The sequence below is a fragment of the Neoarius graeffei genome, chromosome 3 (assembly GCF_027579695.1).
Source record: "Neoarius graeffei isolate fNeoGra1 chromosome 3, fNeoGra1.pri, whole genome shotgun sequence".
NCBI classification, from domain to species: Eukaryota; Metazoa; Chordata; class Actinopteri; order Siluriformes; family Ariidae; genus Neoarius; species Neoarius graeffei.
The window spans coordinates 41565293-41588898 of NC_083571.1; the positions used below are offsets into that span (position 1 = coordinate 41565293).

A 23606-nucleotide genomic window follows, 5' to 3' on the forward strand; every position below is an offset into this window, starting at 1 on the left:
TAGAAAGTGTGCATGATGGGGGCCGGGGCTCTTGCTCTCTTCAGTTTGCGGAGGAAGTACAGACGCTGTTGGGCTTTTTTGGCCAGTGATGCGGTGTTGTTGCTCCAGAACAGGTCTTCAGAATTGTGTACACCCAGAAACTTGGTGCTGCTCACCCTCTCCACTGCAGCACCGTCGATAGATAGTGGAGCATGCTGGGTGTGCTCTCTCCTGAAGTCCACAACAATCTCCTTCATCTTCTCCACGGTCAGACGGAGATTGTTGTCCTGGCACCACATGGCCAAGCGGTTCACCTCACTCCTGTAGATTGTCTCATCGCCATTGTTGATGAGACCCACCACAGTCGTGTCATCCGCAAACTTAATGAAGAGATTAGAGTTGGATGTTGATGTGCAGTCATGGGTCAGCAGAGTGAAGAGGATGGGGCTTAGCACACATCCTTGGGGGGTCCCCCCATGTGGTCTCCCCATCAGGAAGTCCAGCAGCCAGTTGCACAGGGAGGTGTTGAGTCCCAGCTGGTCCAGTTTATGAATGAGCTGCTGAGGAATGATTGTGTTGAATGCTGAGCTAAAGTCTATGAACAGCATTCTGACATACGAGTCTTTTGTCTCCAAGTGGGTGAGGGCTGAGTGGAGGGCAGTGGAAATGGCGTCATTGGTCGAATGGTTGGACTCATATGCAAACTGGAAAGGGTCCAGGGCGGGGGGGAGGGCAGACTTGATATGCCGCATGACTAGCCGCTCGAAGCACTTCATGAGGATGGGAGTGAGTGCGACAGGATGGTAGTCATTGAAGCAGGAGGGAGACAGCTTCTTCGGGACCGGGATGATGGTGGTGGTTTTGAGGCACGTGGGGACAACAGCCTGGCTCAACAAGATGTTGAAGATGTCTGTAAAGACATCTGTGAGCTCCTTGGCACAGTCTCTCAGGACATGACCAGGAATGTTATCAGGACCCGGGGCTTTTCGTGCATTTGTTGTCCTGAGAGCTCTCCTCATGCTGTCTGGGGACAGCGTCAACACCTAGTCGCCAGGAGGTGGTGGAGTCTTCTGTGCCATGGTGCTGTTGTCTGTCTCAAAGCGAGCGAAGAAGTCATTCAACTGATTCAGCAGGGATGTGGAGTTGTCACAGGTCTGCGGCGAGGGCTTGTAGTCTGTGATGGTCTGAATCCCCCGCCACAGGTTCCTGGTGTCTCTGCTGTCGCTGAAATGGTCAGCAATGTACCTGGAATACTGTCTCTTGGCCACCCTGATGCCTCGTGACAGATTGGCCCTAGCTGTCCTCAGGCCCACATCGTCCCCAGCTCTGAAGGTGACGTTCCAAGCCCACAGGAGCTTGTGGACTTCCCCTGTCAGCCATGGCTTCTGATTGGCCCGAACGGAGATGGTTCTGGTGACCATAACGTCATCCATGCACTTCCTCATGTAGGCAGTGACGGTCTCCATGTACTCCTGGAGATCTGTGATGTTGCTGTAGGTGGCCGCCTGTCTGAACATGCTCCACTCAGTGGTGGAAAAACAGTCCTGGAATGCCTCTGAGGACCCCTCTGACCACACACGTATCTGTTTTGTAGCTGGTTTGGTGACTTTAACCAGCAGCCTGTATGCTGGCATTAGCATAACAGTGGAGTGATCTGAGGCCCCAAGGTGGGGGAGGAGTAGGGCTTTGTAGGCGTCTTTATGCATGGTGTAAACATTGTCCAGAGTATTGTTTCCATGTATGGGAAAGTTGATATGTCCATAGAGTTTTGGAAACATGCTCTTGGGGTTTGCATGATTGAAATCCCCAGCCAGGATGAGGAAAGCATCTGGGTGGGCTGTCTGCTGCTCACTGATGTGCTGATAGAGTTCATTCAGTGCTTCACTCCTGTTGTTATTGGAGCCAGGAGGGATGTATAATGCTACCAGCAATATGGCTGTAAATTCCCTCGGCAGATAGAATGGCTGGCACTTAATAATTATAAACTCCACCAGTGGTGAGCAGTGTTTGCAGACCACAACAGCATCATGGCACCAGGCATCACTGATGTAAACACAGAGTCCTCCGCCACGAGTCTTCCCCCCCTCGACTAGCGCTCTGTCTGACCGGTAGTATGTTAGCCAGGCTAGCTGAATGGCACAGTCCAGAACGCTGTTGTTAAGCCATGTTTCCACAAACACAAGGACACAACACTCACTCACAGACTTGGAAGATGAGCAGAGCAGGCGGACATAATCCAGCTTGTTGTCCAGTGAGCGTACATTGGCCAGAGTGATGGTAGGGATAGCCGGCTGGTGAGGGCTAGCTGCTAGCCTAGCTTAGATACCACCGCGCTTGCCCCTCTTCTGCTTCCACATGTTCCGCCTGTGGCGCTCCCACTGCAGGCTGGATGCAGGAGTGGTTGTCGGTGATTGAGCAGGCCTCCGGAGCAAACCGTAGTCGCATAGCACTTCCACGTCCGCTGGATTTATATACATGAATATAGTTCTGCGGATGTCAAGCAGAAACTCATGGGAGTATGTGCGCCTTGAGACTGATGAACGTGACAAAGACAAACAGATACACACTGTTTTAAAACACAAACACGAAAACACCATTCTGTCGGGACAGAGAGGAGCCGCTGCGTGTGTGCACGCTGTCATCTTATCAACGTGAGTTAATAAGATGTTACACATGTTACAAAATCTGATATCATGCATTCCACATGTTACCACATGTGGTAACATGTGATCACATGTGAAATACACGGGAAATTCATGTGTTTTTTCTGTAAGGGCAAGCAAACAGGAAGAGGGGAATAAGCAAGAGAAAACAACTGGTACTCAAGCTTGGTTTCATGTGAAGGAAAAAAAAGACTACTTGACCATTCCATTCATATGGTGAAGCATGGTGTTATTAGCATTATGCTGTACAGATTTATTTATTTATTTATTTATTTTGAGCACCAAGAACTGAGAAATTTGTCTGAACTGAGGGAAAGATGAACACAGACCTTTTTAAACAAAAAAAAAAAAACTGCTCAAGACAATTCAGGATCTTAGATTGACAAAAAGATTCACCTTTTAATACAACAGTGTTAAAAATCTAACATGATACACGAGTGGCTTTAGGACAATTCTTGTCCATGAGTAGCTCAACCAGAATCTGTTTAAACATCTCTGGAGAAATATGAAAGTTGCCCTCTAGTCATACTCTCCTTAAAACCTGGCAGAGCTTGAGAGGTGCTACAGAGAGGAATGGATGAAGATCCCAAATTCAGGTCTGCCACATTATCAACATTATCATACTGAAGAAGAATTAATGCTGTAATTGTTAAAAGTGTACTTCAACAAATACGTCCATGAAGGTTCTCAGTCATCCAGGTCATAGTAAACCGTAGGTGCTAAAGAAGGCAACTAGACTTGCTTGAAATTCTTGAAGACATTTTACCTCTCATCCAAAAATTCTTCAGTTCTGTCTGACAAGTGGGGAGTTCCAGGTATTTATCCTCTAGTGGACCATGTGTATTCATCCACACCAAGACTCAGCTGACTTCAATGACTCACATGATGGCAGAGAGAGCCAATAACCCACAGATCACCCTAATGACTTTCTAGGCTGCTAACACCATTCAGACCCAGCCTCCAGTGACCCTAATACCTACAAGATGACAGAGTCAACGACTCTCCTTAGGGTTGCTTTTGGTCCACTAGAGGATAAATACCTGGACTCCCCACTAGTCAGACAGAACTGAAGAAGCCTTTCAGATGAGAGATGAAACATGTTCAAGAATTTCAAGCAAGTCCAGTTGCCCTCTTTAGCACTTATGACTTCAACAAAGATTACAGTAAAAGGTCTGAATGCTTACATATTTCATAGGTTCTTTTTACATAATTTACAAAACTTTTATAATGGGTAAAAATAATCATTGTAAAGTGCAGCTGTATGGAGAGATGTACTGGATCACTATATACATACATGTGTGAAACAAAAATGTTTGAGATGAAGCTTTTCTCCAGATGATTCTCCGGATGATTTTCTCCAGGTGATTTTCATTTTTGTAATGTTATAATCAGTAATGGTTGGTCATGATATTAGGTAGAGCTAAAATCAAATATCCATCATGACAAGCTATTAGGGTTAACAAAGGCATTACAACACAAGGACTCAATACCATCATAATAATATGCGTTGGTGGTGCTGTTGCACTTAGTTCCACCAAAGATCAAAGTATTCCACTTTAAGACATTTGTTGTGGATGCTAAAATTGAAACCTTATATTGACTGGTATACAGGTTATATATTCGTTGTATGGGTGACTGTGCAATGACAATAAAGGCTATCTTATCTGATCTTATCTTATTAATTTTATCTTTGAAAAACTGAGGGCTTAGATCTGCTAGTTCATTTATACCAGGCTACTGAGCAGGTTATTGTCTGTGCAGGGTTTCACATGTTTTTCCCATGTCCATGTTGATTTTCTATGAGTTCCCCAGTTTCCTTCAATCTCCTAAAAACATGCCAGTGTGAATGCAAATGTGTGTGCATGGGCCCTGAAATGGACTGATGCCCCATCCAGGGTGTATTCTTGCCTAATGCCTAGTGATCTGGTTGGTTCCACCACAACCCTGACCAGAATAAAGCAGGCTGAAGATGAATGAATGTTTAGACAGTTTATATATAATAGTGAGGTTGAATGTACAGTGAAATGGGGATTAAAGTAACATCTGGAGACTGATGCAAGATGCAAATTCTTTAGAGTGAAGTTGGCTAAGCATTTGATATTTGCCTTTAGTAATTGCACCCATTATTAAAAATAAAAGAAACATTGTGAAAAGAAAATCTAGCTACCTGGTAAAGAGAAAAAACATGCAAGCTTTTAATATTTATAATATGATTTATCAGTGAAAAGGCAATATATCTACTTTATCAATCAACATTGAGCCTCATTTACCAAGGCATGAACACATTTATTGGTAGGTCATTTTCAAGACCCTTAACACAAGATAAGTAATATTTATGAAAATCCAATTAGTTTAGAAAAAAAAGTTCATATCAAAATGAGAGTTCCTGAGTTTGTGTACATTTACATATAAAGAAACTCACTAATGTGAGATGGGAAAACCTTGACTGGCTTCAAATAAGACTTTGCCAGGATGTTTTGCCTCTTGTTTCAAACACTACATGCACTTTGAGCACTGTGTGTGCTTTGAACTGTTTAAAGGCAAACAAAACTCAAAAAATTAATTCCTTTACAGTGGCAGGCAATATCCATACAAGACATGTTCAAGTATTCACTTGTTCATATTTGTACCTGTATACTGTCTCCAGATTGTTTTTGTTTTAAAATAAAAACATCCCTGAGTGCTACTATCTTACTCTCTCCGAGGTTCAAATATCATGCTCTCAGTAGAAATTACGTGAGAGAATCTGAGATTGTGACATAACTCACACACCACATGACTTACCGAAGTTGATATCTAGTGGATACATCACTTCTAAATTGTTGTAAACAACCCTGAAGATGCCCAAGTGTCAAGTGTTTGGCTGTAAAAATAAGCCTGGTCATTGAAGCAGTGTGTGCACACACACTGCGAGCACACAGATACTCAGCCTTTGGGAGTCTTTTGCTGCCTATAAATGCGCCATCACCAGCTCCTCACACTGTTTTGAATTTTTTTTTCCCAAAAAATTTTATTTTCCCTGTATTTGTATGTGTTGTGCATTTATTTGTTTTTATTCACTGAGAAAAGCAATCTTTTTAGATGGAATGAATCACACTGCAATGACGATGAACATTGTTTAGTTGTATCTGTGTCAGTACTACATATGCGTTATCTTGCTAGTGAGATTCACACTTAATAAAAGTGAAGTCTGTTACTTTGCGTATTTTGTTGCCAGTAAAAAAAAAAAAATCACATGGTTACAGAAAATTTCTGATTTAGATTTTTAGAATTAGCTGTTATACTATATCAAATATACATTAAGTATAGTGAATTTCTTTCTCTGCATTTAACCCATCTGAGAGAGAGGTTTTTTTTTAAGAATTAGATGCCCTTATTTGATGGCTCTGTGTTACTAAGGGAAATGGCATACATTTGCTGTCACAAACAGATATCCAGTTTCAGTGCAAATGGCTGCATCCAGATAAGCTTACCTTTAGCAATATCTCATCTCATCTCATTATCTCTAGCCACTTTATCCTTCTACAGGGTCGCAGGCAAGCTGGAGCCTATCCCAGCTGACTACGGGCGAAAGGCGGGGTACACCCTGGACAAGTCGCCAGGTCATCACAGGGCTGACACATAGACACAGACAACCATTCACACTCACATTCACACCTACGGTCAATTTAGAGTCACCAGTTAACCTAACCTGCATGTCTTTGGACTGTGGGGGAAACCGGAGCACCCGGAGGAAACCCACGCGGACACAGGGAGAACATGCAAACTCCACACAGAAAGGCCCTCACCGGCCACAGGGCTCGAACCCAGGACCTTCTTGCTGTGAGGCGACAGCGCTAACCACTACACCACCGTGCCGCCCTTTAGCAATATCATAGCTATTAAAATTACTAAATCATTGTTAAAGTTCTATTTTTGATTTAAAAATGCAGTAAGGGGGCTCATCAGGGCACTTGCTGCGATTGGCAAACAGTGTTTATTTTTGGGTTTTGTTGACCGTTAAAGCCTGCAGCATGATGGCATGCATTTCTGCATGGCTTTGTTTATGTTTTTGTTAACATTGGTGCTTGCTTTGGTTTTTGTCAGTCTCCTCCCTTGTCTTGTGATTGGTTATTTCCCCAACCATGTCACCATCACGTTCACCTGTTTCAGTTTAGTCACTAAATAGGTTGTCCATTTACACCCAGTGTTCTCCAGTGTAGTTTTGTGAACTCTTTGTTCAGTTTTTCTGCATTTACTGAGCCTTTCTTGTATTTGCTATTCTGGTTATAGACCCTGTTCTTGTTTTCTGGTTTCCATCTCTGTCCCTGCCTTTGATGAGAAGTTTGTTGATTGCCTGAACCTTGCTTGTTTGACCATGATTTTTAAATATAAACTTCCTGCACTTGCATCCAGCCTCTAACCCTGTCAATTACATAACAAACTTACTGAATGTGCTACTAAATTTCATACATGGATTCCATGGTCATGTTTAAAGTGCTTATAAATTATATGGACATGAGTGTTTCACTGGGAAATAGGCCACTCGTATTTTTCATATGAACTACAGCCGGGACATCAAGAATGGCAACCATGACACATTTCTCAATATGAATTGTTGAATTCATGAATTGACTGTTCTGATAAATCAAAATTAATTGATACATTTAGGTGCTTTTTGTTTATATGTCTATATAATTAAAAGAAAATCACATGCTAGCTTGAAGATATGAAGTTTATCTTCTCATGTTGAAAATCTTGCATTTTTCATAGGAAATACATTGTGGACCAGAGTAGTAACATATTTCCTGATCTCTTCACTCCAAAGACGTCACTCCCAATGTCTTCCCGCTGACTTGGCGTGCCTTGTCAAAATGGTGAACCGGTTCAAAATTAAAATTCTTGAAAAAAAAAGCATGTTTTTTGTGGATGTCTATATAATATAAAGAACATTACACAGTGGTGCAAAGATATGAAATTTATCTTCTCGTGTTAAAAAATATATCATTCCTTCGCTTTGCTCACTCAAAGTATACATTCACCACTTGAAAATAAACTTCACATCTTTGTGTGGCAATCTAATATACTCTGTTTATTTCAATTACATATCCACACATTTAATGAAAAGTCATTCATTTTAATGACTTGAAAGAAAGCAGTCCAATATATAAATTAAAATAAGATTAATAAGACCACTAATTCAATCAGGAGAAAAGAACTGCCACTTTATAGCCTAAAAGGAGGAAGAGTTGGTCATTGCCTATCTGCATTGGCTGAGCTGCATTACTAGAAGATTACTAGAAGCACACACTAGACACTCTTGAGTGCTGCTGTGAAAATGCTTGACTTGCCTTGGAAACCCAGTCACTCATGGCTCAGCTGTTGTAGACCTTACAAGGAGTGGGAATGGCATGAATACTGAATCAGTGACTAAGCCATATGTGTTCGATAGGGAAAAAGGCCAATCAAGACCACATAATATGGTTCAAATAAATAAACAAACACATAAATATCCAAAAATATATAGTGAAAATATGCCCATAAATTGAAATGCAGAACATAAATTAAACAACACTGTTATTGTTGGAAGTCATGAAAGACAAATGGATCCCCCACCACCTAGATCTCTGTTTAATAACTGGTGTATTGTTCTCTGGTTCCCCGCATTCTTTCTTCCTACCAAAGTGCCATTTGCAAGAACTTGACACAAAGGGACTTGCTTTTGTCTTGAGAAATTCAGTGGTAATTTCTATGATTTTACTCCTTTGACAGGATTTAAAGTCCTGATCATAACTGATAAAAAAAAAAAATTACCCAAGGATCGTCATGGGATTTATACATGGTGAGCATAACTGAATTCAATTAAATTACTGCATTATCATTCGAAAGCCTCCATCATTGCAGTACCCTTTCATGATTTGGGATTTAACTTGCCATTGTGTCAAATATAAAACTTCTCCATACCTGTGGCATTGGGTGGGCATCTATTGAAGGCTAGTTCTCCAGATGGTGTTCTCCTCCACAACATGGAAACTGCATAGTCCTCAGGACAAATCTCATAGGGAGCTACACAAGAGCAGACAGAAAGGTTTCATTTAAATGGATGTTTACAGACATGACAGTGACTGTATGGAAAACCTTATGTGGTGATACAGCCAAATGCAGTCATTCCAAAGCAAGTACAAATACACATTTCTATATATGCTTAAGAATGAATCCTTATTGCTTGTTTTCTACATTTAAGTAACAATCCACTGCAGATACTGTATAGCTCTTCAAAAAGCCAAATATTATCTTTATACTCTGCTTTCATTCAGCCTTCTCTTCATTTATGTGGGCATATCTGACTCCTGGTGCTTGTTGTCTATACAGTTACCTGGGCAACGCTGCTCACTGCATTTGTGGACCTCCTCTCCACTGCCCTCACACTGTTGCCCTGTGACAGCTAGGCCTTGGCACACCCGTACACGCCGCTGCCAGCCTCCATCACATGACTTTGAACACCCACTCCATGGCCCCCAAGGGTTCCACTGGCCATTTGCTGAGATATATATATATACACACACACACACACACACACACACACAATAATAAGCAATAAAAAACAGTAATGTCCATTGCACTATTCCTTTTTGTTATATGCCAGGGCTACACCATTTTTCACAAAATCCATCCTTTTCATCTCATCTCATCATCTCTAGCCGCTTTATCCTGTTCTACAGGGTCGCAGGCAAGCTGGAGCCTATCCCAGCTGACTACAGGCGAAAGGCGGGGTACACCCTGGACAAGTCGCCAGGTCATCACAGGGCCGACACACAGACACAGACAACCATTCACACTCACATTCACACCTACGGTCAATTTAGAGTCACCAGTTAATCTAACCTGCATGTCTTTGGACTGTGGGGGAAACCGGAGCACCCGGAGGAAACCCACGCGGACAGGGGGAGAACATGCAAACTCCGCACAGAAAGGCCCTCGTCGGCCACGGGGCTCGAACCCGTACCTTCTTGCTGTGAGGCGACAGCGCTAACCACTACACCACCGTGCCGCCCCCATCCTTTTCAATCCCAATAATTTTATTTGACCCTTATACGAATACCACATTGAAGAACAGAATATTTGCCCTGAAAATCTCACACACACACACACACACACACACACACACAAAATATTATGGCAGGCAAAGTTATAGCGTGCTGAACATTATAAATTTATGTTATGAATTTGTCTCATATGTTATCTTTTAAGTGGCTTGAGATTGTTTTTTAATATATTTTGTAAAATGGACATTTTTTATGGCGCCAAGATACACAGTGAAAAGCTTTCAGAGTTTTTGGTTTTTTTTTCTTCTCCCCTACATTTTAATTCATAAAAATCATGTGTAATAATGATATGCATCATTGAATGAATAAGAGATTATTCGGCAAATGTGGCTATAATTTCTCTCACTTTGCCAATATTAAAATACAACCCCATATCAGAAAAAGATGGGACGATATGTTGAAATTAAAACTGAAAACAATGATTGTAAATAATCTTTGACCTTGTATTGCACTCAAAACAATGGCGCATTATTTGATGTTTTACCTTATGAATTTTATTTTATTTTTTTTTTCAAAATTAACACATTTCAGTTTTGATTCTTGCAGCACATTTCAAAAAAAGTTGGGACAGTAAAGCTTTTACCACTTTGTAATGTTGCCATTCCTTCTCACAACACTTAAAAGATGTTTAGGGACTGAAGGCACCAAGTGATGAGGTGTTTCAGGTGTTACTTGTCCTGTTCTTCCTGCAAACAGGTATTAAGATATGCAGGCACCCTCTTCTTCTGCAGCCATGGCTTTGTAATGTGTCCAGAATGTGGTTTTGCATTGTCTTGTTGAAATATCCCTGGAAAAGATGTAATCTTGAAGGCAGAATATGTTGCTCCAAAATCTTAATGTAATTTTCTGCATTAATGCTACCATTACAGAAGTGTAAGTAACCTTTGCCAAGGGCACTGACACAACCCCATACCATGACAGACTCTGGCTTTTGGACTGGTAACAGTCTGGATGGTCCTTTTCTTCTTTGGTCCGGAGCACATGATGTCCATCTCTTCCAAAATAAATCCTGGAATATTGATTTGTCTGACCACAATATACGTTTCCACTGTGTGATGGTCCATCCCAGATGCCTTTGAGCCCAAAGAAGTTGACAACACTTCTGAACACAGCTAACATAAGGCTTTCTTTTTTGAACAGTAAAGTTTTAACTGGCATTTGTAGATGTAACTCCATATTGTAGTGAATGACAAAGGTTTGCCAAAGTAATCCTGAACCCATGTGGTTATAACAGCTATAGGTGGGTTGCATCTGATGTCACATCCACCTTATTAGATATGCAAGACATGAAGTGGTGGTCAGCTAAGCCTCACTGTTCACAAAGTGTTACTATTGCAGGGATGCCTTGCTAATGCCCTACACTTGTGTTGTTTTGCGCTGTTCAAATCGATCAAACCATGAAACTGAAAAGTTTCTTACAGGCTCCCCATGAAGTGATGAAAGAGCAAAGGATTTTACCAAAAGATGATGAGAAAGGTGGCTCTTGAACCTTTTACTGTGATGGAAGGGAGCTGAGTCGAAGAACACTTGTGTGCAGTGATGACTTTGTGAAAGGTTTGTAAATTCCTCTGATTTATTTTGTTTGGATTCATAAATCACCTTTCTTGCCATTTTCTGTTATTTCATGATGTTTTGAAGTTCAGGAGACACTTAAGTCCTCAGATGTGTTTTTGTTTACTGTTTGATCATGGTCACCATGTTGTAAACTAACGTGTATGTTTTCACTTTATTTATCAGGATCTCCTAGCAATCATTACAAGGACAATGATGTAGCTTGGGCTCCTACACTGAACTAGATAGATAAGATCATTGAGATGATCCACGTAAACACAAAAGCAGAGCTCACAAGTTAACAGCACAAAACTGCTTCCCCAGCCATGCAGTTACAGTGAGCCATGATAACTTCTTTGTGCTGTTTCACCAATACCCAGGTCTTTAAAGGGGTTTCTGTGGACCTTTGTGAATGATTTACCTGAAGAGAAGAGCAGGGAGGATTGAGAATCAAGCAGTTGTGGCTTGTTTACACCCAATACTAAAACTTGTAGTGTCCTTGCAACCATTGCACAGACGCATACAAAAAGCCCCAAAATTCCTACTTACCTGGGCATAAATGATACAGGCTTTATCTTGTAGTGTTTTGATCCCTAGATCTTTAACCCAGCCACATATAAAAAGTTGTACACCTCCATGCTCTTCCAGGTTTTCACCTGTTTGTCCACGTAGAATGATGTCTGAAGCACCAGGTAGATTGAGATGTCAGGAAACTCAATGGATGGATAATTTTCGAACTCATAGGAAAAATCCTTCTTTGATAATTTGTAAAATTATCAAAGATTTGTTGATCTATGCAATTGCAAAGAGCAACTTTCTGAATGTATCTTGACCATGCATTGGCTTTGAAACTGAGAAAATAGTAGGAGACAGTTTCACTAGCTCTTCTAATCACAGCAGCCAAATTGGTTTGCCAGACCACCACTTCATTCACTGGAAGTAAACTTGCAAACAAAAGTCCAGTGACTGAATACAACCTATAGATAAATGACTGTTCTTGATGCAGTGCTGTCTGTGGGATCAGAGATCACAGGTGTTCAGCTTAGGCGTGCGCCCTTGTCACTTTTGCACCAAAATTCCTCCATATTCCTTGAATTGTCTAATGATATTATGCACCATAGAGGGTGAAATATTCAAATCCCTTCATATCTTTCTTTAAGGAACATTGTTTTTAAACAATTCAATAATTTTCTTATGCATTTGTTGACAAACTGGAGATCATCAACCCATCTTTGCTCCTCAAAAACTAGGCCTTTCTAAGTTACTGATTTTGTACCAGATTATGATTACAATCACCTGTAGATATCACTTGTTTTAAATCACTGTAGTAAACCCCGATGTGGGTGGAGCAGAGAAGCACGGCAGGCGAGAGTTTGTGTTTACACACACGCACTTTATTGAGCTTTTCAGCTTTCTTTCTTTCTTTCTTTCTTTCTTTCTTTCACTCACTCAAGTGTTGTGGTCGGGGAGAGAGCTTCTTCTCTCCTCTCCCCCTCCCTTTATACTCCATCCCTGCAACAAACACACCCACCCACACACACAAATTGACATCAGGTGTAATGACCTAGCCACTTACCTTCCCCGACCCCGCCCTCCATTCACAGATTGCTGCTTGGCCACGCCCCCACTGCCACATACCCCCACTGCCCGACTCAGGCCGGGGAGCCATCCGGCCTGAAGCTGACTCCCCCCCCCCCCCCCGACGGGACAGGAAGTCTGCCACCACCATCTGTGCCCCCGGCCTGTGGATCACCTCGAACTTAAATGGCTGGAGAGCGAGATACCAACGGGTGATCTGTGCATTGGCATCCTTCATGCAGTGGAGCCACTGGAGGGGCGCGTGGTCCAAACAGAGAGTGAAAGGGCACCCCAGCAGGTAGTATCGGAGGGCGAGGACCGCCTACTTGATAGCGAGACACTCCTTTTCAATTGTGCTGTACTTGCTCTCGCGCATCGACAGCTTTCGGCTGATGTACAGCACCGAGCGCTCCTCACCCTCCACCTCCTGGGACAAAACGGCCCCCAGCCCTCTGTCCGATGCATCAGTCTGCAAAATAAAGGGGAGAGAGAAGTCAGGGGAGTGAAAAGTGGCCCCCCACACAGTGCAGTTTTTACCTCCAAGAAGGCCTGTTGGCATTTCTCCATCCACTGGACCGGATCTGGAGCCCCCTTTTTAGTGAGGTCAGTTAGCGGGCTGGTGACATCCGAATAGTTAGGTATAAACCTACGATAATAGCCAGCCAGCCCCAAGAACCACCTAACCTCCTTTTTGGTCTTGGGCCTCGGGCAGGCTGCAATCGCTGCAGTCTTGTTAATTTGGGGATGCACCTGCCCATGACCCAAGTGGAACCCCAGATATCGTACTTCCACCCGCCCAATCGCACACTTTTTCAGGTTAGCTGTGAGGCCAGCTCACCTTAGCGACTTTAGAACAGCCCTCAGGTGTTCCAAGTGCCACGGCCAATCATGACTGTAGATTATTATGTCATCTAGATAGGCGGCTGTGTAGGCAGCATGAGGGTGGAGGACCCTGTCCATAAGCCGCTGGAACGTAGCAGGTGCCCCAAACAACCCAAAGGGGAGCATGACAAATTGGTGTAAACCAAACGGTGTGGAAAAGGTGGTTTTCTCTCGGGATAGAGGAGTCAAGGGGATCTGCCAATATCCCTTGGTTAGATCCAGTGTCGAATATAAGCGAGCAGCACCTAACCGATCAAGCAACTCATCAATGCAAGGCATTGGGTACGCGTCAAATTTAGACACTGCGTTGACTTTTCTATAGTCCACACAGAACCGGACCGACCCATCAGTCTTGGGAACCAGGACCACTGGGCTGCTCCAGTCACTGTGGGACTCCTCCATTATGCCCATTTCGAGCATGGCCTTGAGTTCGTCCCGAACCACCTTTTTCTTGTGTTCGGGCAAGCGGTAAGGGCAGCTACGCACTACCACCCCCAGGGGCATTTCGATGTGGTGTTCTATGAGGTGGGTACAACCCAGAAGGGGCGAGAACACGTCGGAAAATTCCTTCTGCAACTTGGCTACCTCCGTGAGTTGGGTCGGCGAGAGGTGGTCTCCACAAGGGACCGGAGTGGTCTGCGATGTTATCTTTTTTACCTCCGGCCCCAGCTCCGCCTTCTCTGGGACTACCGACGCCAATGCCATGGAGACCCCCTCATTCCAGCATTTTAAAAGGTTGAGGTGGTAGACTTGCAGTGCCCCACCCCATCCGTTCGCTTTACCTCATAGTCGACGTCCCCGACTCGCCATGTGACCTCGAAAAGCCCTTGCCACTTGGCGACTAATTTAGAACTCGACGTGGGCAATAATACGAGTACTTTTTCTCCCGGCATGAATTCTCTAAGGTGCGTGCCCCTGTCATACAGCTGGCTTTGACGTTCTTGTGCCTGCCGTAAATTCTCCTGGGTTAATTGTGTGAGGGTGTGGAGTTTTGCGCGCAGGTCAAGAACATACTGGATTTCATTTTTACTCAGTGAAGGTCCTTCCTCCCAATTTTCCCGCAGCACATCCAGAATGCCACGCGGCTTATGCCCATATAATAATTAGAAGGGAGAAAACCCTGTGGAGGCTTGCGGGACCTCTCGTACTGCGAACAACAGGGGTTCGAGCCACTTATCCCAATTACGCGCATCTTCACTAACAGATTTCCGGATTATGTTTTTGAGTGTCTGGTTGAATCGCTCTACTAATCCATCCGTTTGTGGGTGATATACACTGGTGCGGATGGACTTAATCCCCAGTAACCCAAACAGCTCACGCAGTGTGCATGACATAAACAAGGTGCCTTGGTCTGTCAGGATTTCTTTCGGAATCCCGACCCGGGAGATAACGTGGAAGAGCGCTTCCGCAATACTGCGTGCTGAGATATTGCAGAGAGGCACTGCCTCCGGATATTGCGTTGCATAGTCCACTAGAACTAAAATAAAGCGATATCCCCATGCTGACCGATCTAATGGCCCGATAAGATCCATCCCAATTCTCTCAAATGGGGTCTCAATTAGAGGAAGAGGGAGCAATGGCGCTTTTGGAGTGGCCGCAGGATTTACTAATTGGCATTCACGGCACGCCGCACACCACCGACGGACATCCCCGCGAATCCCAGGCCAATAGAACCGGGCCATTATTCGGGCTAGTGTTTTGTCTTGCCCCAAGTGTCCAGCCATGGGATTAAAGTGAGCCGCATGGAATACAAGTTCCCTACGGCTCTTTGGGATTAACAACTGGGTTACTCGTTCCGTGGTTTGAGTGTCCTGCTTCACTCGGTACAATCTATCTTTAATAATGGCAAAATAGGGGAAGGTTGGTGCCACATTTGGCTGAAGAGTTTGACCATCGATTACTCTCACTTGGTCAAACGCATGACGCAGAGTCTCGTCTCACGACTGCTCTAACAGGAAATCCCCAAGAGAATCCCTGAGAGAGGGAGGAGGAGCGGGGTGCTCCTCACTCTGACATGGTGTTGACGCAGACGGCTCTGTGACAGCTTCTCCAGCCAATGCCACACCAGGATCTTCCCATGACCTACTAGGGCAGGACCCACTGTGTGTTAAATACTCCATTAATTCTTTAAATCCCAGCCAATCAGTACCCAAGATCAATGAGTGGGTAAGACGAGGATTAACCGCCACCTTCATTTTATGCATTTGGCCCCGGAATAGAATATGGACAGACACTAGAGGGTAATGGTGAACATCCCCGTGCACACACAACACTTTCACCGCTTGTGCTCCCCCCAGTGCCTCACCTTGCACCAGGCGTTGGTGAATTGAGGTCTGATTGCAACCGGAATCCACCAAAGCGTGATATGTATCCCCTTGAACACTCACCAGTACGCGATACGTTCCGGCCCGATCGGGGGCAGTTTCTGGCGCATCGGGGATCTGGATGACAGCCCCCACCTCCCTTGTGGGGCTCTGATTCTGGCGCCAGCACACCGGCCCAGGCTTTCCCTCTGCACTGGTGTTATGGGTGTCACTCACCTGAGGGGGGACAACACAGACACAGAAAGAGGAGATGGGAAGACACCACGGGTGCGACGGGCCGGCTGGGGAGGAGCCAGCTGCTGCCTTCGTGGCAGGGGAACGGGGTGGAGAGGGGGACCAGAGACAGGAGAGAGAGAGAGGGAGAGAGAGAGGGAAGAGGAGCGAGGGGAGGCGCCTCGTCTGCCTGCCGTCAGAGCCGCCTCTAGATGGTCCTCTGCCAGCTCGATGGCTCGTTCCAGCGACGCCGGGTGGTGACACTGAACCCATTCCGCTGTTCCTTCCGGAAGTTGAGAGATAAACTGCTCCAGTGCCACCAGATAGATGATCTTCTCGGCGTCGCGGTCTTTCGCCCTCAGCCACCGCCGGCAGGCGTCCCGGAGTTGCTGGCCGAATGCAAACGGCCGGCCGGCCGACCTCCCCCAGTGTCAGCGTCCAGAAGCGCTGACGGTGTTGCTCCGGGGAGCGGCCGAGCCTCTGCAGGATGGCTTTCCTCAGGTCTGCATAAACCAGCCAGCTGTCAGCAGGGAGCTGCTGCGCTGTGAGCTGCGCCTCACCAGTTAGGAGCGGGAGGAGGCGTGCCGCGCGCTGCTCCAGCGGCCACTCCCACGCCTCGGCTGTTTGCTCAAAGAGAGCGAGGAACGCTTCCAGATCGTCCTGCGGTCCCATCTTCGTGAGGGTGGCGGCAGCGGCGGCCCTGCTGACGTGACCCGGTGCCGGAACGCCTGGCGATCTTCCTGCTGGGCCAGCATCAAGGCTTCGAAGCGCTGCTGCTGCTCCTTCCGGAGGGTGATCAGCTCTTGATGCTGGTTCTGCTGGGCGGTAGCGAGGGCAAGGATGAGCTCTTTGAACGGGGAGGACTCCATGGGGCGGTTCCCTTCTGTGCGTCCCGGGTTTCAGCACCACTGTAGTAAACCCTGATGTGGGTGGAGCACAGAAGCACGGCAGGCGAGAGTTCATGTTTACACACATGCACTTTATTGAGCTTTTCAGCTTTCTTTCTTTCACTCACTCACTCACTCACTCACTCACTCACTCACTCACTCACTCACTCACTCACACAAGTGTTGTGGTCGGGGAGAGAGCTTCTTCTCTCCTCTCCCCCTCCCTTTATACTCCATCCCTGCAACAAACACACCCACACACACACACACACAAATTGACATCAGGTGTAATGACCTAGCCACTTACCTTCCCCGAGCCCGCCCTCCATTCACAGACTGCCGCTTGGCCACGCCCCTGCTGCCACAATCACATCATTATTTTACTGTTTTACCTCATTATTAGCCCTAAATTGATCCCTGAAATGCAGGAATGGATGTATAATAACAAATGAAATGAAGTTGACCAGACAAAACATGAAATATCTTGGGTTCATATTGTATTTCATTGCAGACAATTCAAAGTAAATACTGAAATCACTGCTTTCTTTTTTATTTGCATTTTCATACTGTCCCAACTTTTTCTGATTTGGGTTTGTATATTTTATTATAAAAGCTCAAAAACCATCAGCATAGTTCACAGCGCTTTAATAAATAGCATAAAATCCTGCATAAAAAAGTCCTTACTTTGGTGCTATGATAAATAACAAACCTGAAAGGTACAACTAAACATATGAAATGAGACCCATTTGCTCCATGTTGACCAGCTTTCATTAAATATGAGGCAAATGTTTTGACATAAAGCTTAAATAACTACAGTTCTATGTAATATTTACATGAAATGCAGGAAATCATGATGAATCTGAAACATTTCTAAAACAAAAAAGAGGGACAGATTAAAAACAACCAAGCAAACAAATAAACAAAAGAAAAATATTTATCCACACTTCAGCTGGTTTTATGTTTTCTTTCTTTTGCTTTATGGATATTTTTCATTTACTCTTAATGAATAAAACTGCATTGCAACTCATTTTGTGGTTGTCATTTATTTGTAAAAGAATAACAACCATGCACAGCAAATGTTAGCAGCTAACATCTAAAAAAAAAAACCCAACTACCTACAATCCATTATACATGGCATGTTGGGTTCACTCCCTGCAGTTGGATAAATTCAGGGATCAATTTATTTTCTCACTGAAATCAAACTACACTCGAGTTCACTTAAAACCAGACTGACACTACGTCACTCAGACATATTCTAGTATGATTGCCGTGTTCTTATCTGCCCAAATGAACCAAAACATTCTTCCTCAATGGTACAGCTCTTCATTGAGGAAGATTACTTATGGTGCTGATATAAGTCTTTTGAAGATCAGATTTCCTATTTAAAGGGTACTTGCAGCAAAAAATAAACATGGGCTAGAAATATTACACATTTTGCACAAATGAATTTTATTGTCACACTGTGTCGCATAAAGCAGTGCTTAAAAATTATTTTGTATTCCTGCTCACTCAAGGGTGCAGCCATATTGCCATTTTGTGGGTGGTGTCAAAGGTCAGCATGACATAGTATCATTGATAAGTTTCTTGTATCTCGATTGGTTTGCTGATGATGTAGCCGGATGTACAAAACATTGTTGAGTGCAAAGCCTCTGGTTGCAAAAATAATAAATGTGATAATAAGAGAAAGCATTTTTTCTGTGTTCCATTGCTACAACTGAGCAACGTAAACAACTTGCTGAACAGTGGCTACACAACTTGGGATCAGGTCACACTTTAGAAACACTATCCTTTAGTAGAAATTCTGTTTTTTGTGAGGACCATTTTGAGCCCAACTGCTCTGAAAGGAATCTACAGGCTGAGCTCTTGAGTTATGCAGGTCACATTGGATTCAAATTCGATGCTGTGCCAACAATATTCCAACACCGTCCATGGAAAAGGGACCAAAAGCTGTTTGGCTGATCAAATGTCTGATCTAAATGAAACCAACTGACTATGTCTTCTTGATTTGAATTATCATAAATGGATAATATTCCAGGTCATCTGTCTTTTCGGCATTAGTCAAACGCCAGCATCAGCAACACTCGGCGAATGAGGAGAACAGGGAGACACACTTCCTCCCCGGTCTTGTGCCTTCCTTCTCCTGCTTTTGTAATTGGCTTTGGAAAAGCCATGCAAGCAGATTAATTAGAATAGTACAGACACACACACACACGTGTTGGTAAATAATCCCATGTTATTTTTAAATAAAAAATAATTGCTGGATTAAAAACCCCATCTATCTTATGTAAATAAAGGTACAAATTTAATTGTCCAGTGGTCCTCACTTTGGTCCGCTCCACTATAAACTCAAACTCAGCTTCGAGCCATCACTAGCTTATATTTAGACCATATAAACTATTGTGGCACGTTGCATGTCTATACCTGTACTCACACATGAAATGAATAAATAAATAAACAGGCTTTATAGCTAGTATGGACACACACTGTTAGGGTTTTGCTGGGATTCGAACCTGGGTCGTTGGTGTGATAATCCAGCAAACCCCCACTAGGCCACCAGGGGGATGACTCAAGTGCAGAGGTGTGAGGCAGAAGTAGAAAAGTATCAAAAAGTTTATTTACAATATTTACAGTCCAAACAAAAATATAATCCAAAAAACGCTCAGAAGATGAAGGGAAAAATAAAATATCCAAAAGGTCAAAGTTAAATACAAAAGCAAAAAACTAGAAAAGAAAAGGCAAAATACCAATGCTCAGAAGATCAAAAAACAGTAAACACAAAGTCCAAAAAGCAAAGCAAAGTGCAAAACCAAAGAGACAATGGCAAGGAACACAGAACAGAGGTAACTGGAGCTAAACATAACAGCACAAAGACTCTGTGACAAGAGGACTGAACTCAGGGGGTATAAATACACAAAATAAATTGGAAACAGGTGACACTAATGAAAACAGGCAATCAACACCAACACAAAACACAGGACACAGTGGCGACCTCTAGAGGCCAAAACAAACATAGACAAAAAACAGGAAATAACAGCGGCCTCTAGAGACCAAAACAGTCCCAGTCCTAACAGGACCCCCCCCCTCTAGGAGCGTCTCCTGAAGTTCCCAGGGCGATCCGGATGGGCCGAATGGAAGTCCCGACACAGTTCTTTATCTAAGACGTCCCAAGCGGGAACCCAGCAGCGCTCCTCAGGACCATAGCCCTCCCAGTCCACAAGATATTGCAGCCCGCCGCGGACCCGGCGGGAGTCAAGCAGGCGATGCATGGTGAACATAGTCTGACCCTGGAAGATGCGGGGGGGGGGTTTCCTAGGGGCAGGGGCATACGTGGACGTCAGTACGGGCCGCAACAGGGAAACATGGAATGTGGGGTTGATCCTCAGAGTCCGGGGCAACTGGAGCCGGTAGGAGACAGGGTTCACCCTGCGCACCACCTTGAAGGGGCCAATGTAGCGAGGAACAAGCTCGCGGTTCTCCACCCGCAGCGGAAGGTCCTTAGTGGACAGCCAAACCCGCTGCCCAGGGCGGAAAGCGTGGGCAGGTCTTCTATGGCGGTTGGCCTGAATCTGGTTGGTTCTGGAGGTCTGGATGAGGGTCTTTCTGACCTTGCTCCAGGTCTTGCGACACCGTCTCACATATTGGTTGACCGAGGGCACCCCCGCGTCCTCCTCCTGGTCTGGGAACAGAGGTGGCTGGAACCTGAATTGGCACTGGAATGGCGACAGCTTGGTGGCCGGTGACTGCAGGGTGTTGTGGGCGTACTCTGCCCATGACAGCCAGGTGCTCCACGATGTCGGGTTATCCATAGTCAGGCCTCGCAGGGTGGTTTCCAGGTCCTGGTTGAGCCTCTCCGTCTGACCATTGGACTGTGGGTGAAACCCAGAGGAGAGGCTGGCAGTGGCTCTGATGACCTTGCAGAACCCGTGCCACACTCGGGAGGAGAACTGGGGCCCTCGGTCTGAGACGATGTCCTGTGGGAGACCAAAGACTCAGAAGACATGATTAAAAATAAGTTTGGCTGTTTCAAGAGCAGAAGGGAGTTTGCACAGTGGTATGAAGCGGCAGGCCTTCGAGAATCTGTCGATTATAACCAAAATGACAGTGTTACCTTGAGACTCAGGGAGACCCGTGATGAAGTCGACTGCCACGTGGGACCAGGGATGCCGGGGAATGGTCAGAGGATGCAGGAGACCCTGGGGACACTGTCGCGGGTTCTTGGTTCTGGTGCAGACCTCACAGGACAGGACAAATGACCTGACTTCCTTCTCCATGTTAGGCCACCAGAAGCGTCTTTTCAGGAAGTCCAGGGTCCTCCAAGCTCCTGGGTGGGCGGTGAGAGGGGACAAGTGACCCCACTGGAGAACCTTGGCCCGGGCTTGATGTGGGACGTACAAGAGGCCCGGTGGCCCCGTCCCAGGACCAGGGTCCTGGCGTTGGGCTTGTCGGACGGCCTCCTCAATACCCCAGCGGACAGGGGCCACAATCCGGGACACAGGGATGATAGGCCCGACTTCACTCTCCCTGTTAGTGGCAGAGAACAGCCTGGACAGTGCGTCAGGTTTGGTGTTCTTGGAGCCGGGGTGGTACGAGAGGGTGAAGTCAAACCAACTGAAAAACAGGGCCCACCTAGCCTGTCATTGGTTCAGTCTCTTGGCTTGCTGGAGGTACTCCAGGTTCTTGTGGTCAGTCCAAACCAGGAATGGATGTTGCGCTCCCTCCAGCCAGTGCCTCCACTCCTCAAGGGCCAATTTGACTGCTAGCAGTTCTCAATCCCCCACGTCGTACCGGGACTCCGCAGGACTCAGGCGGTGGGAGAAGTAAGCGCAGGGGTGCAGCTTTCCTTCCGAACGTTGAGAGAGCACCGCGCCGACACCACTGTCCGAGGCGTCCACCTCCACGATGAATGGTTGGGAGGTGTCCGGGAGGACCAGAATGGGTGCCATGCAGAAGCGGTCCTTGAGGTCTTTGAATGCCTTTTCCGCCTGAGGAGACCAGACATAAGATCCACCTGTCCCTTTGGTGAGGTCCGACATGGGTGCTGCTACAGAACTAAAGTTCCTGATAAACTTGCAGTAGAAGTTAGCAAATCCTAAGAACTGCTGAACCTCTTTGACGGACTTGGGAGTGGGCCAGTCCCGGACGGCCAGGGTCTTGGCTGGGTCCATTTGGAGTTGGCCTGTCCATACAATAAAACCCAGAAAGGAGACCTCGGGAACATGAAATTCGCATTTCTGGGCCTTGGCGAACAGATTGTTCTGTAGCAGCCTCTGGAGAACCTGGCGGACATGGTGGCGGTGCTCCTGCATGGTCTTGGAAAAGATAAGGATGTCGTCGAGGTAGACAACGTATAGGTTAATCATGTCCCTCAAGACGTCGTTGATTAGGGCCTGAAAAACAGCTGGTGCATTGGTGAGTCCGAAGGGCATCACCTGGTATTCATAGTGCCCAGACGGGGTGTTAAAGGCAGTCTTCCACTCATCTCCCTGTCGGATACGGATGAGGTGGTATGCGTTCCGTAGGTCCAACTTGGTGAAGACGGTGGCGCCTTGGAGCAGGTCGAAAGCTGTGGACATCAGCGGAAGGGGATATCGGTTGCACACAGTGATCTTGTTCAGGCCCCTGTAGTCAATACATGGTCGGAGCCCCCCATCCTTCTTGCCGACAAAGAAGAAGCCGGCACCAGCAGGTGAGGTGGAGGGTCGAATGAACCCAGAGACCAGGGCATCTTTGAGGTATTCCTCCATGGCCTTGCGTTCTGGCTGAGAGAGGGAAAACAGTCTGCCACGAGGAGGGGTAGTCCCAGGGAGCAAGTCGATGGCACAGTCGTAGGCCCGGTGCGGAGGAAGAACGGCGGCCCTGCTCTTGCTGAAGACCTCCTTGAGATCCCAGTACTCTGTGGGAACTTGAGATAACTCGGTGAGATCAGGGGGCTCGGCAGGAGACACAGGAGAGCTAGAGAGCAGACAAGAGGCATGGCATGCAGGGCCCCATTCCACAACCTGGCTTGTTACCCAGTCTATGCGAGGGTTGTGGCGAGTAAGCCAAGGAAGGCCTAGAATAACTGGGAACTCAGGTGAAGGAATCAGGTGCAGGGATATTTCTTCCTTGTGACCTTGAGACTGGAGGAAGACTGGAGAAGTAACTTGGGTGACTCTTCCATCACCTAACACTTGGCCATCAAGGGCAGACACAGACAGTGGGACTTCAAGAGGTGCAGTCAGGACATTGATACTTTGGGCGAAGTGAATATCCATAAAGTTCCCAGCCGCCCCTGAGTCTAACAAAGCTTGACAAGAGTGGACAGACTCACCCCAGGAGATGGAGACCGGGATGTAGATTCCTTGGCCAGGGAGTCCGGGAGAGAGGGTAGGCCCCGTCACAACCCTCCCTCGGCTGGACGGGGCGGTCCTTTTCCCGAGAGCTCGGGACATGATGCTCGGAAGT

At 45.8% G+C, this 23606-nt stretch overlaps 1 protein-coding gene across 1 annotated transcript in view; it reads right to left on the bottom strand.

The window, feature by feature from the left end:
• adgrb3 (adhesion G protein-coupled receptor B3) overlaps positions 1–23606 on the bottom strand; it is a 722174-nt gene that overhangs the window by 364580 nt on the left and 333988 nt on the right. The window contains exons 7-8 of the mRNA XM_060916854.1: positions 8998–9162; positions 8586–8687 (exon numbers count right to left, since the gene is read on the bottom strand). Of these exons, the coding sequence (XP_060772837.1) occupies positions 8586–8687; positions 8998–9162 (267 nt within the window). The remainder of the gene's footprint in view (positions 1–8585; positions 8688–8997; positions 9163–23606) is intronic.